The following is a 15,864-nucleotide window of genomic DNA, read 5'->3' as shown; positions in this document are numbered from 1 at the left end:
GATAAAAATAAAAGTTAGCTGAAATAGTATAATGAGGTCCATTAATAGTAGCAAAAATAAGCTGAATAGTAAAATAAGTTAGCAAAAAAAATCTTGTCAAATAGACACTAACATTTATATTTTATCTATACAGTCAAGTCAATCAAAGTCTTCTATCTTTCTTTCAAAAAAAAATTTGAGGTATGAATGGTAGAGATTCGACAAGTCCAATTTTGACAATGGCAGCGAACCTGTTAAAATATGTACCAATAATTAAAAATTGTTAGTTCAATGTGTCAGCCAAAAACAAATAAAATTAAAAAATGGCAATTGAATCTCAACACTGAAATTGTTAGAGCATTACCATTAGGTCTCTTATAAAAAATGTCATTTTGACACACCAAAAGCCTACTTTATTATTTTACCACATTATTTTACAATATCCTATTTATCACATCTTCTATTCTTGGATTCTAAACATTAAAATAATATATCCACACTTTAAAATAATATTTAACTAAAATTGCCGCCAAATCCATAGCACCACACCACTACCCACAACCACAAATTTCAAACCCATCGGCACCATCTCAAATCTCAAATCCACAGCACCATCCCGAATCTCACACCCACAACTTGATTGAGAAAGGTTGGCTGCGAGTTGTGGAGAACAAGGCAGCGAGATCGACGTGGCATGAGGGACTACGCATCGAGGTCAGCGGCGAGATTGGCGACAACAATAGTGGAGGATAATGCAGCTTCAGGCGACAATATGGTTCTGATCTGGGTTTGGTCGGACCCATCGGCACCGCAACCCACCTCCAAAACCAACAAAACCCAAACCCATCGGAACCACCCAATACCAAAATCACAACCAACTCCAGTTGAGGGAGGAGCTGGGAATTTGATCTAAAGAGGAAAGAGGCAGAGAAAGAACACCGGTTGGGAGAGAGAGACAGATTGTGAGAAGAGAGAGAAAGATGAATAATAAAAGAATATACAGATGTGCTAAATATCTCTATATTGTGCCAAACTTATGATGTTACTATAGCATGTTGTAAAATTTTGGCACATTTAGAACACCTCATGAGGCTTGAATAGTGGTGTTTGGTGTGTCAAATGCCAAATATTTGGCATTTGACACACTCACACACACCTGATGGTAGTGCTCTTAAATGACAAATCCAAATCAGTAATTTGTGTGAAGTTCCCAAGTGATGTTAGAATTGACTCACTAAACTTGTTTTCATTTAGATCCAAATAGTTAATTTGTGGAAGGTTTCCAAGTGAAGCTAGAATTGACACAATAAAATTGTTCCCTGATGGATCTAAATAAGTAATTTGAGTGAGATTTCCAAGCGATCTTGGAATTTCCCCTATGAAATTGCAATTAAAGAAATTCAAATGCTTCAAGGACTTTAGACTGCCGATAGAATTAGATAATTCTCTTGAAAAGAATAACTCAGAGAGATCTAAGAACTTCAGGAAACTATTGCTCAAATTAGATGTTGTCTTCGCTTAACAAATCACTTCTGCACACCAATTCAAAAATTAGACCAAGGCCCAAGAATTTATTTAAATTTTACGATACTTTTAGCATTTCAGGTTATTTGTGAATGTTCAGCATTAAAGAGACATCTTTCAATAAAGAAGGGCCAATTCTACATGACAAGCTTATTTTGTGAAAAAACAAGTTTAAGGTTGAAAACACTTGCTAGTAACCACCAAAATTGATTATTTTTTAGAGATTCAAAATGTACCTCCCCAAGGATGTCATCCCCAATCTGATAAAACAATATTCTAAATTTTTGTATCCAGAAAAGCTTAAATATAAATAGGTAAGTCTTAATGTGGTACAGATACAAAAAATTAGAGCATTCTAAGGTGGTTATTAGATAGTTTTGATGCATGTGTTTTAGGAGTTAAAGTTGGACAATTAAAAGTTCTATAAGGGAAGTTCTTAGCTTCCACTATGAGACTACACAAAAGAATGCTCAAAACTATATTTGCGGAGGTTTTGACTTATCAAATATATATAGGCGTAAATGCCATATATATATATATATATATATATAGACACACACACATACTTGTGGAGGTTTTGTGAACCGTTGTGATTATGCATGATATGCACATGTATGCTTATTAGGTTCTTAGAAGTCAACACCTTCGACTATGATTTTTATATTATTTCAAAATAATTTTCGTAGTCTTGAATATGAAAATTTGAAATTCAAACAATGTTGGCGTAAATACACTTTTAGCCCCTACATTTTGACTTTTTTTCATTTTGGTCCCTATATTTTATTTTTACCACTTTTAGTCTTTAAACCAATTAACGCGTGACATTTAAGTTCTTACCATCACCCAACTAACAGAAAATGCTGATGTGGCTGATGGCATAATAAAATAATAATTAAAAAATATATTTTGGCATTAAAAAATTGCTACGTCAGCATCTAAAGTAATTTTAATTAAATAAAAAAAAATTAAAAACAACAAATTACATGAATTGAACATCAATAAACATGAATATCAAACCTAGCAACGACATCAAACCCAGAATCAAAGAATATGAACATCAAACCTATAGGAAAAAAAAAATGAACATCACCAAATCAAAGAGCATGAACAAGAGCAAACAGAGGAAAACCCACACGAAACCACACCCAAACCAACAACAACAAACCCACACCGATCAGACCAACAACAACAACAAACCCTGCAATCCCAACCAACGAATCCAGTCAAACCCAGCATCTACCAACAAGCTCTCTTCCACCGAGACGGAACCGGACCGAGATTCCTATCGGAAAAGCTACTCCACTTTGGCTAGATACTGATATCGAGAAGATCGATAATGACATCAGGGCCGTAATCAAAATCGGACTAGAGACCGCCTTGGTTCTTGAGGCCGAGAAACTGAGGAGACCGAGTGGTGTGAAGCTCGCAACGGCAACCCTCGAACACGGCGAGGACTGAGGGGTTTTTGCCGATCGTATCGGCTTCGCTTTGCTTGAGAAAGGCGGAGAAGCCATCTCTTTCTCTAAACCCAGATCCAATCAAACCAGTCAAACCCACCAACGATCACCGATCAAAGTTGAAGAGAAAGCCCAGATCCCAGCAAACCCAGTCGAACCCAGCACCCATCATCTCTTTCTCTAAACCCAGATCCGATCAAACCCAGTCAAACCCAGCACAGAAATGAAAAGCTAGCAACCTCAGTGGCGGAGGCGTGTCGAACTCTCCCTCTTCGTCGACAAGCGTGACTCGCGAGAAGGCATCGCTCTCTCACTCTCACCACCATCACTCTCTGATCCATAATGGCCCGTTGACTAGGGCGCGCCAAGGCCCTAGCAACCTCAGTTCCGCCTCATCAGCTTCGTCGGCCGGGGTGGTCGTGGGGAGAGGTGTTGGTTTTGGTGTGGAGAAGACGAAGGAGCTGGCGTTGGCGGCTCAGGCTGAAGCGATGGAAGACGAGGTCTGATAGCTTTGAAATCAGGTTGAAGACGAAAGTGTTGTTTTTATTTTTTTATTTAATTGAAATTAATAATTTTTTTTTAAAATTTAGATGCTGACGTGACAATTTTTTAATGCCAAAATAGATTTTTTAATTATTATTTTATTGTGCCATCAACCACGTCAGCATTTTCTGTTAGTTGGGTGGCGATAAGGACTTAAATGTCATGCGTTAATTGGTTTAAGGACTAAAAGTGGCAAAAATAAAATGTAGAGACCAAAATTGAAAAAAACCAAAATGTAGGGACTAAAAATGCATTTACGCCAACAAGGTTTTAAAAGTTCCCTCATATTTTAAGATGATTTTATGAAAATATTTTTAAAAATAAAAATAATTCAACTGTTACAATAAGTGGGAGAGGAGGGATTTGAACCCTGATTCTCCTTATGAAGGAGATCAAGCAATGCCACTAAGCTACAAGACTCTTAACAAGATGATGTTTTGAGCTAAACCATCTTTAGTGAACAAACGAGTTTTTAACTAAGTTTTCTATAAAATTTGCTATTGTATAAGATTGTTTTAAGCTTAGGTGATTTTAAAATCTTATTGCATGTTCTAAAACAGTACTTAAAGTGGTTAAAGAATGTTTTTTCCGTACTTACTTTAGAAAGTATAAACAATTTCATAAACTTTTTAGTCTTTATGTGTTCCATAAAGGGGTCAAGCATCAAATGTTTATGCTTAATATATATCCAATTGTGTTCTTTTTAATATATGAACATGTTTCAGATAAATTCTTAAGATATAGAAAATTATTTATATTTCATGCAAAGATTGTTTGATTAATATACCTCATTGTCAATGCTGCACCTCTAAATTACTTTTCATTAAATAAGCATTTTGACATACTGTTAGAACACATTATCTCCACATAGCCCTTATCTTTGTAAGAAATTACATAAAATGGAGATTAAGAACATGTAATCCAATAGTGAAATTGTCAAAAATTTTATCAAATTGAACATTATTGAATTTCATATATATATATATATATATATATATATATATATATATATATATATATATATCAAGACTATCCAATAGACGAGTTCCAAATTTATTGTCAATCAGTGAAGCCACCCACCCCCTTTTTTTTGGTGAATTTGGATGCTGGATTGCAGTGCATATATTGGCAGAAACAGAACATCTATATTTAATAGGAAAAATTTGTTTGATTAATAAATTTCACTATGTTATCTCTAGTCTAAAAACCCTTAACCTATTGAATACATAATTTCACAAACATTGGGAAAATAGTTGAGTCCTCATTAAGATTGACAGGGCACCTATCATAGTTTATCTAGTGTGTGTGCGTATAGTCTGTAATATTTTACACATAACTAGCAATTGGTCTGGTTTCTACATTTTGGTGAATATATGTAGCGTGTTGTTTACGCTATACCAAAGGTATATTGGATATCATTCTCAAGATATTTTGGTTTTGCAATACATGAGAATGCTAATTAGACAGGAATGTTACATGGCAAACTGGATGCGGGAATCCCACATTACCAAGCACCTAATACAAGGAATCTAAATTTCCGAGAATGCTAATTTTCAAAGGAATAATATTATTCTTTGAACCCAATGACACCTAAAAATAATATTCAAACAAAAAATAAAATAAAACTAATTAACAAAACCCACTAAGTTTAAACAAAAATATAATTGAGATATTATCAAGAGCTTAACATAATAGAATACGCAAGACTCTGCACCAAATACCTACTTAGTTACTAAGAAACCAGATATCTCCTATGTTATTAAGAAATATGAGTCAACAGATAACAATAATTTGAAGCAATTTAAGAAATACATACCCTATTGTGGACCAAGTTGCCAGTCTTGATGATACCACATTGCATTTCATCGTCCAGTATTTTTATTGCCTACCAACAAATTTTGTATAAAAGCTAAAAATTACCAACTGATAAAAAGTAGCCAAAATAAAATAGTTGTGTCACAATAGAGTTTCTACTAATATGATATCGAAGGTAATAGTCAAGCAAAAGTACTTTGCATGTTGCTCTCTCAAGATTTGCCATCAAATGTTGTATAAGAGCTAAAAGGGTTGGGGGGGACATCATCTCTGTAACAATTTCATGCCTTTGAAATGCTACAGAAATTTCATACAGTATAGATATGAAAACACGAGAAAAAAAAAGGGTCAAAAGTTGTACCTGATGAACCAGAAAGCTTCTTGACAAAAGCTTAATAAGATCTCTAGCCTTAATGATAATATATGAGTCCCTGGTCTTTCTGGTTGTTGAAACTGTCATGGACCCCTCAACCTGACCAACATGAATCATACAACATATTAGAAAAACACATATACATTAGAAATGATAACAATAATTCACGTTGGCTCATATCTAGCAATGTAATCAGATTAATTTTCACTAAACAAATGAATCCATAGAAATTTCCCTTAAAAGTAGTAATTTGTTTACCAAAACTAATTAATTTAAAAAAAGAAAAATTTACAAAAACTTACCAGCTGATTAAGTTCACATGAAATGCCGTACTCTTTCAAAGAGGAATTCACAGTTGGCCAAACCTCTTGCAAGTACTTCTCTGCACAAAGCAATTGAAAAACCAGAAACCTGAATTCAGCCAAATATCCAAAAAAGAAAAATATAACAAAAATGAACCAATTGCTAAGTTGGATTTGACCACTGTATCGAGGAAAGAGAGTGGAGAAGGAGCTGACTTCAAGCATTCCGGTTTCATTCCAAGACTGGTCAAACTTGTCGATCTTCCAGCGATCAATGTTGGGGTCATCATCCCATGGCTTCGGCTTGTCGTGCTTCCCCTTGTGCTTCATCTTTGGCTGCTGTGAAATGTCGCCATTGTTCTCATGCTCCATCGCCCAATTCATCTTTTCTTATCTGGACAACTATAATTTTGCATTTATAATGAAATTATATATAAAATTAACTGCAAGTTTCATCCACTAATTCTCTTGACAAAACCAATCAAGCCACTTGAAGGAAAAAAAAAAATTTATATATATATATATATATATATATATATATATATATTTATATATATTATGAAGTGCTTCCAAATAAACATAAGCCTACACTGCCCAAAAACAAGAGCAGACTTTATATTTACCCTTTCAGCTGGGATTCAATAGTTACTGCAGAAACCATAGAAAGCTTACTTAAGAAATTACATTGAGTAGCATCTAGCTAAAACGATGCAAACAAACCCCTCCAATACACAATCAGATCCAATAAAACTAAAACCAAGGAAGATATAGCTTAGATTAGGTCCATTTGAGCTGCTTTTGTAAATTTTGCTTAGCTTCCAATAGTATGTTTACATGCTATAAAGGTCACTATTCTTATCATACCCACATGTAATGGAAAGTTCCTCTTTTTTTTTCCCCTTGGAGATGAATCAATGATCATATAAATTTAAAGCGGAAGAGAAAGTATGCTACAGATATCTGTAGCCTTGCCTCAACCATTGAAACTCAAAAAAGTATGATCTGAAACAATGATGCTAATTTAAGCCACACATGATTGGAATTAATATGGCTATATATACAAAGCATAAACATCCCATCTCACATGACCCTGGTTGAGATACTTGAGTACAATATCAGACAACTTAATTTTCTTCATTTGCCAAACAGAGAGCTTAGACATCTCTAAATTAAAAATCAGTTTTTTGAGTCTTGCATTGCAATTCAACAAAAAAATAGGTAGCAAATGTCATTTTATTAAAATCTTAAAACCCCTTATCTCAACAAGCACATAAATTTATTTCATTGCTAGTAGAAAGTTCAATACTTTTTTTTTTTCCAAAAAAAATTTAACTACTGTTTCATAAGGCATCAAGTTTGGGTATAACTCCTATCTATATGTGATACAACTTACAAGTTGTGTCTCATGTTTGATAAAAATTCAGACTACATTAAAAATAAGTAAGAATTATTATAATGGTGAGTGAGACTTTTAAGTAATAGTTATGTAAAACAAATGAAACTGCAGTAAGCAAGAAAAAGCTGTCCAATAAGTTCATTAATTTGCACTGTGCCAAAAATATTTAATTACAAAAAGACAGAAATATATAAAACCGACAAAAGGGTTACCTGAAAGTAGTGGAGAAGATTGGTGAATGAGACTTTGCTTTCGGTTTAAGCTGTGGGTGCGAGTCGGTTCCGGGAAGTACTATCAAGTGACCAAAAATAAGTAGGTTAGGGTGAAGCCAACTAGTATGAGGAGTCAAACGGTTAGTAGGTTTTTCCCATATATAAAACTTTTTTTTTTGGTTGTATAAATGTATAAAACATTTTAGAACTTCTTAGACCCATTTTAAATACGTGTAATTTTCAATCCCAATCAATTTAGATACATCTTTTTTGTCAAGGTGATATTTTGTGATTTGCATTAATGAAAATGATATTAGAGTTAGGTATGAAAGTGATGTTACTTCAATCATAATTCACTACGTTAACAATTGTGAAAATTTTATATGTATGCATCATTCTTTCAATCCTTTGACATTAAGCTCTATCTCGATTAACATTCCCCTACTACCATGACTCCATGAGTGATTGGCATTGTGGTTTTGGTCCAGGGTACTTACCTCATCTTTGGTTTAACCAACAATTTAATATTGGATAATATAAGGGATACAAGTGTGCTGATTTTTCTTTTTTCAAAACCCAATCCAACTTTCCAAGGTTGAGAAATCCCCAAACCAACCTATGACAATTTTAAAACAAACAAAACCTATCCATTAGGAAATAAGATGGGCCATTTAGCTAGGGCTACTAAAAAATTTTGAGCTTTCATTCAACTATTTAAGAAAATTCAATGAACTCATTTTAAAAATGGGTGAATAGATTTTTTAAAACTCTACGGTGTAGTGTATTACTTTTTTTTTTTTTTGGAAAAAATAATAAATCAAATTTAATACTTCAAAATTTCAAAGTTGTTATAGCAAAAATGGTTTCATTTGGAAAACAATTATAGACATAGCTCTTGTCATATTAGTTATCTTATGACATACCTTTAGCAAAACTACTAGAGTCAAATTTATATGCATTGATTATTTAGGGAACAATAAATTTATAACACAATTTTTCGTAACTACTTATGCAACCTATTGTGATTGGTGTATAAAAAATGGCATTAGTGATAGTCTGGTGGGCACAAGTAACAATGATGTTGCTCTAATAACAATTTATCATTTTATCAAATTATAGAAAAAATTATAAAAATTTTAATGTCTCTAGCATTGTTCTTTGTGGCTCAATCCATGAGGTGGGAAAGCCCAAGCAATGAGGCCCTGCTCTTGTTACTGACAAGACAAAGATATTGAAGGATCGACAATTGGAGATTTCTATCTAGTTTCTTTGGCAGTCTTTTTTTTAAGCAAATGCGAGTATTTTTGAAATGAAGAGACATACAATGGTTGTTTTCATGAGAGAATGCAGTTTTATGGTGATGTTGTCCATTCTTTGTGCAGGATCTAAGTCTACAATCATGGTTGAAAGGCACTGTGCTCCTTTTTCTTCCTTTTTTTCCTCTTTACAAAGCACAAAAACTTATCTCTCTCTCTCCACATGGGGATTTGGTTGAAGATATAAAATGGGTCACCATTGCTTTAAGAGATGTTTGTTTTAGCTTTGTAAATCCTTTATGTAATCATGTTGTTCATGTTCTGGAAAAAAAAAAAAAAAAGAAGCTTTAATGAAATGTAAGTCTCATATATGGGTTGAAAATTGTCCTAGCTAGCTTCCTTTTGCCTTCTGCACAAATGGATATGATTTAATTTGGTATTGAAAAAGCTAATCAGAGATTCGGAAACGGTTTTGTTACCTTTCCCAAGTCCAATACTCCAACTGTTTTCCATGATCCATAGTGGTAAAGAGCTGTCCAGGGGACAGCTAAGTGCAACATAGATCCATGCCCTTTAATGATGCTCATCATTATCCCTTCTAATAAGTACCTTTTTTCTTTTCTTTTTTCCATAAATCTTGATAAATATGGCATTCACTCCAAGATATTGCTTTTTTTCTTTTTAAACAATAACTTTACCAGTTGAGTTAATTAAAACTCATTTATTTAAATACATTTTAGATGTGACCTTTTGTCGAATATTTATTTACTTATTTGTTGAAACTTGGTTAAAATATAGTAATTATATTTAGAAAATGTGAGATTTAAAAAAAAAAAATTAGTACATAGGAACTAAAAGAAAAAGGCATGCTTGATCAGGGACCTAATGAACTCAACATATTTGATGATGCCAAAAACCTTGTAGCTCAATTGGTAGGCATTTCTTAGTATTTTCAAACGAGATATCTTAGATTCAAAAGATATGAATTTTGTGTTCATAGGCATGATTTAAGGAGACTAGCATCTTCCAAGTTCCAACTAAGAAATGTAGATACTCCAAAATCTCCATTGTGTTCACACACTGCACATCTTTAAATAGATAAAATATGCATATAAAATAAATAAATTATATCTAAAGATATATATTACTAAATTAATTAATTGTCATATTTCTATCGTGTTTTAATTTTTCAAAAATGATTTTGTCATGTTTGTGTCAATGTGGGGTGCTTTTAAGCTATCAAGTCCATTCTTAAAAAAATAAGAATTGATGAGCAAGTGCGCAATTTTGGGAATGATTATATTATACCCTATCCATATGGCATTATATTTGAAATGCAAAGCCTTTTGTACAGCCTGAACCCCCAAATTGCACAGCCTTTTGTGTTTTGATTTGTTACCTCGTTATTGCTTTATAGGCTTGTAGCACAGCCCGAACCAAATTCACCAGGTTAAATGCAAAGCTGAGGAATCTAGTAGTCTTTTCCTCAATCATCACAGCTTTAGTACTTTTTTATTTTTATTTTGAGAAAACAATTTTAGTACTTTTAACTTACATTTTTCCCCTATCAATCTTGAAAAGGAATGTGATGAATGATAGAAAATGGATAAAAAAAAGTGCGAGATATGGTGCAATACCACTTAAGGATTGAGGGAAATTTCAATTTTAAACTGAATCCTTAGATTGGAAAAGGACATGCCATAAAGTTCAGCGAGTTCATAATTTTTATGTCATTACTCTTAGCTGGTTATGAATTATGATGCTAAACGACTTTTAGCCAATTTTTAGAAAGAAGAAGTTTGCCTTGAATGCTATTGCTGATTTCATATTACCATAAAGAGACCCTCATTTATTGTTTTATATGGTATAATTACCATCTAGGGAGACTTTCTAATTTCTATAGACGAGGGTTTCTCTTTCTTCTTAAAAAAACAAAGAAGAAAAAAAAAAAAAAAAAAAAAGACCCTCATTTATAGAAATTAGAAAGTCTCTTTAAAGATAATTTTTTTAAGGGAAATGTTAATGAATACCCTTAGGGCATTGTTTAATAATCCATTTAAAGAAAGTTTTTATGAGAAAAGAAAAAAAAACAATTAATATTTTGATAGTTTTTTTCATTTTTCATAAAAGTGATGTCAAAATTTTCCTAAAATGAATTGTTAACCAATACCCTAAGGGCACTCGTTAGCATGACCACTTTTTTTTTTAAAGTAACATAAAAAAAATCGTAATTAATGACCAATTGACAAATTTCAAAACACAGCTAGCCAGATTCCAGAAGATCCATAATAGTTCGAAGCTATTGGCACGTATTGTAACTGCCATGCATAGATCTGCCACTCATTTGTCCATAAATTAAGCTCAGATCTTGAACATTTATCTCAGTCCAACCCACTTTTGACATGGCCATTAGTCTTGCATGCAAAACCTCTGCTAGTTCATTTAAGTAGCATTGTATAGACTTTCCCACTTAGGCTGCAATGAGATTCTCACAGCCATGTCTAAGTTTGTTACTAGTTTTAGCCAGTGTCTTAGCTGATAACTGTGTTGCAGCTGAACTTTCCAACAATGGCCATAGACTCAACCCAGCGTGGTTTTGGTTATACCCTCCACCGGATTATGGCTATCCTAGCCCGACTCCAACGCCACCATCAGAATCCCCAAATCCGCCAACACATGGACGGCCTCCTTCACCATATGGATCTCCTCCTAAACTATTTCCACCACCACAAATTCCTCCCAAGTATTGCGCCCCAAGCTCACCACCATCATCCCCTCCGACGATATCTCCTCCAACTCCAACCCCACCAAGTCCCCAGTTGCCGCCTAAGCATAAATACCCTCCACCTCTTCACAAGCCACCTTGTGCATCACCACCACCATCATACACACCTCCTATTACTACTCCGCCAATACAAAGGCCTCCCACAAGTCCACCACCAACTCAAGCACCTCCTACACCAACTTATCAACCACCACCAGTATCAAGACCATCTCCTCCAGTTTCTTGCCCTCCAAGTCATAAACCTCCCCATAAGCCTCCAATCAGCTCACCACCAATTTATACACCCCCAACTCCATCCCACAAACCTCCAACTACACCTCCTACACCAACTCATCAGCCACCAACAGCACCATCTCCTCCAACTTGCCATCCTCCTACATGTCCACCAACCCACAAGCCTCCAATTAGTCCACCCCCAACTCCAACCTCTCCACCAAAACCTCCTTGTTCTCCCCCCAAAAAGCCACCTCCAACTCCAACATCTCCACCAAAACCCCCTTGTTCTCCCCCAGTAAAGCCACCTCCGACTCCAACTTCTCCGCCAAAACCCCCTTGCTCTCCCCCTATAAAGCCACCTCCAACCCCAACTTATCAGCCACCACCAATACCCACAGCTCCACCAATACCCCCTCCAACTTCTCCACCAAAACCCCCTTGTTCTCCCCCTATAAAGCCACCTCCAACCCCAACTTCTCCGCCAAAACCCCCTTGCTCTCCCCCTATAAAGCCACCACCAATACCCACAGCTCCACCAAAACCCCCTTGTTCTCCCCCTATAAAGCCACCTCCAACCCCAACTTATCAGCCACCACCAATACCCACAGCTCCACCAAACCCCCTCCAACTTCTCCGCCAAAACCCCCTTGTTCACCCCCTATAAAGCCACCTCCAACCCCAACTTATCAGCCACCACCAGTACCCACAGCTCCGCCAAAACCCCCTTGTTCTCCCCCAATAAAGCCACCACCAACCCCAACTTATCAGCCACCACCAGTACCCACAACTCCTCCAATTAGTCCACCCCCAACTCGAACTTTTCCACCAAAACCTCCTTGTTCTCCACCAAAAAGGCCACCTCCAACCCCAATATCTAGTCCTCCACTTTCCCCTCCACCAACGCCTAAACCTCATCCATGTCCACCTACCCCCAAACCTCCTATTAAACCTCCAGAAACACCACCTACAGAACAGCCTCCATCATCTCCTCCACCAGTTTATACACCCCCAGTAAGCCCTCCTCCAACATATGGATACCCTCCACCATCATACCAGACATAATCAACTATGGTCCATTTAAAGTTCAAGTAAGTTTATTACAAAAGATGTCTATGTAAGACTACAAAGTTTCTCTCTATCTCTGTAATGCATCTCATTGAAGCCAAGCTTGTAGTAATACTTACTTACCTTTGAAAAAATAAAATATATGGAGGGCATTAAATCAAAAGACGTATTATTTTATTAAGTCAATAATGATTCTATTATGTTATTTCCATCAAGCATAGATTAATTGTAGGAAAATTATAAAGTACTCCTGGGTACCTAATCATCATAAACTCATATAGGCAGATCATGCTCTACGGCACATTTCAGACTTTCCACATCCCTAGTGCCAAAGCAACCATCACAAAGTGCATATCACTTAATATTTAACTTAATTATCCTTTGTCATCAACAGGTCATGCATTAAATAATTAAAACTAAGCAAATCTCTCAAGTATTTTAATCTTCTACAATCGATAGCTGCGAGCTTTAATTTTTCAACATATATCTATTCCATAAATTCATTTGCTGCTAATAATGTTCTTAAATAACAAGTGTAAAGTTCCTGTTTAACATTTTACTTGAATAAAAGGAGATGCCTTGCCACAATTTTGAATTTCTTAAATAGCAACAGAATCAGTATAAATTCTACAACTTTCCACCATTAGATGGTTTCTATTGCTAGTTTACCCACCATTTTAGCCAAGGGCACAGGACACTTTGTGACAATATCAAACCTGGACATATTCGAAGCACGCCCAAACAGAGTTAAGCTTAGTAGAAGAAGCTCTTGAAGGGACAACCTTGAGGAAAGGAATCCTTGCCACTGATATGGATCCAAATTAAAGAAAGCATCAAAGAACCTTCTTGTTCCATCCAAATCAAGCTTCAATAAAGTCTCCATTCCAAAAGAGTAAAATTCTCTTGTACACCTCCTTTGAATTGGCCACAAGCCATTCCACGCTCTATGATAAAGTGGCTGCCCTCTGATCATCCTGGTTGAGCCAAGGCACTCAGCGATGGCATCAGCTAAGACTGGTGCCAGAGCCATTGACCTAGCCACCATGTACCCTGTTGAAGGGTGAACAACCCCAGAAGTCCCACCAATTGCCATTAGACTCTGAGGGAGTTTTGGGAGTGGACCTCCCATTGGGATCAAACACTTCTCATCCTCCAATACCCTCTTCACTCTAATTCCTAAATGCCTTAATCTTGCTACCATCCTTGACTTCACTTCCTTATAAGACAACACAGGCCGAGAAACCAGAGAAGTCTCTTCTAAAAATACCAAATTTGAATCAAACGGCATTGCATATAGAAAAGTAGGAAACCTTGAATTTTTAACTCGCAAATAAGGCTCATTTCCCAGATGGGTATCTCTCCAATCCATAAGAACCATCTTATCCAAGTCAAAAGGGTGTTCTTCCACTTCAGCTAAAATTCCATGAGCAATCTGATACCCATGATTCCTTTTCTTATCATACTCAATAAAACTACTTGCAAAGCCACTCGCATCAACAATTAAGCTTGCCTTCAATTCATTCCCATCATCACACATAATGAAAGACTCAAACTCTTGGTGCTCAATTTTCCAAACCTTAGCCTCATGAAATTTAACACCATTGGACACACAACCTTCCATTAGTTTCGTTTTTAGTTTTTTCCTACTAACTCTACCATAGGGTCGGTCTAAATACTTGGTCTTGTTTTCATCGAGATAAACACAGGCCATAGGCCATGTTTTGTCAAAGCAATCCTCAAGCTTCAAGCTTTCAAACTCATCAACCCAAACACCATAGTTATTAGGCCACACGGAAAGCGGAGAAGGGTCAACACAACAAACCTTGATTCCATAGCGAGACACTTGCTCTGCAAGACGAAGTCCAGCTGGGCCAGTCCCAATGATGATCACATCAAAGTGGGGCCTATCAGACTTGGGGTCCCACCATGAGAGATCAAAATCCAAACATTCAGGTTGAGTAGTTTCAGGCTTCAAGTCAAGGAAATTTCCAAACTTGCTGCTTTGAGTTCTGTAATATTGATGCTTCTTTGTTGAAGATGTGGTATTGTGTCTTGGAGAAGAGATTGAAGGGATAGTGGGTGATAGGAAAAACTTGTTAGTACATAGTGTAGTTGGTGGTGGGGAAAATAGCCTGACAAGAGTCCCCATGGAATTCTGGGAGATGGGAAGGACTTAAGGTAAATGAAAAGGTGGAACTCTGTTAGTATTTTAAAGGAAGAAATGGGATGGGAGAGATACGTGCAAAAAGGAATCCAAAATATATCTGGAAAATGATACTGCACATTGTGCAGTGTCAACCTGATTTCGGCATTTCGTGCCTATTATTTAAATAATGGGAATTATAGAGGTCGTACCAAGTTATACATTGAATATTTTAATCTCCAATGAAAATGACAAAAAAGGATATGTAGTCAGACCCAGTTCACGTCCCATCCATCAAGTTGGCTTTGCTTTGTTCACAGAAGCACTAGTAATGAACTCTATAGTATTATTGTAATATAATGATAACAATAAATTTCACTTTATTTTTTCCTTTCCTTTTACATTTCATTTGAAAGTGAGTTTGTGATCAATGTGAAACCATTTTACATGGACTATTATTACTATATATTTATTAACGCACCAACTATAATTTATTATCTTAACAATAATAATAAAATAAAAGATAAAATACAACCAACACTCCTAAAATTTGGGCTAATATCAATCAAATTCAAAACATTTTAAAATTGACCAATTTGATCCCTAAACCCCACTTGATGATCCCTAAATTATTACTCAATTTTCTTTCTTTCTCTAGGTAATCAAGAATCAAATTAGCCAATTTTGAATTGTCTTAGTGTGTGTTTGACAAAAATTATTTTTGTGAACTTATTTTATTGTTCAGCTTATTTTTGCTACTATTCATGGGGTCCATTGCACTTTTTGATATTATTCATG

At 35.5% G+C, this 15,864-nt stretch overlaps 2 protein-coding genes across 2 annotated transcripts; both read right to left on the bottom strand.

Moving 5' to 3' along the window:
- Positions 1-492: 492 nt before the first annotated feature.
- On the bottom strand, positions 493-6,382 carry LOC142608265 (KRR1 small subunit processome component homolog). The gene is made up of 5 exons (XM_075780010.1): positions 6,173-6,382; positions 5,994-6,073; positions 5,680-5,790; positions 5,320-5,388; positions 493-888 (listed from the first exon to the last, which is right to left on the bottom strand). The coding sequence occupies exons 1-5, from the start codon at positions 6,375-6,377 to the stop codon at positions 682-684; spliced, it is 672 nt and encodes a 223-aa protein (XP_075636125.1). The 5' UTR covers positions 6,378-6,382; the 3' UTR covers positions 493-681.
- Positions 6,383-13,383: 7,001 nt separating this feature from the next.
- Positions 13,384-15,246, bottom strand: LOC142608264 (capsanthin/capsorubin synthase, chromoplastic-like). The gene has a single exon (XM_075780009.1). The coding sequence runs from the start codon at positions 15,070-15,072 to the stop codon at positions 13,567-13,569; it is 1,506 nt and encodes a 501-aa protein (XP_075636124.1). The 5' UTR covers positions 15,073-15,246; the 3' UTR covers positions 13,384-13,566.
- Positions 15,247-15,864: the final 618 nt, after the last annotated feature.

This window comes from Castanea sativa, chromosome 8 (genome assembly GCF_040712315.1).
Source record: "Castanea sativa cultivar Marrone di Chiusa Pesio chromosome 8, ASM4071231v1".
In the NCBI taxonomy this organism is placed as follows: domain Eukaryota; kingdom Viridiplantae; phylum Streptophyta; class Magnoliopsida; order Fagales; family Fagaceae; genus Castanea; species Castanea sativa.
Note: the sequence above shows the minus strand (reverse complement) of the source record. Positions and strands in the feature narration are given on the sequence as shown.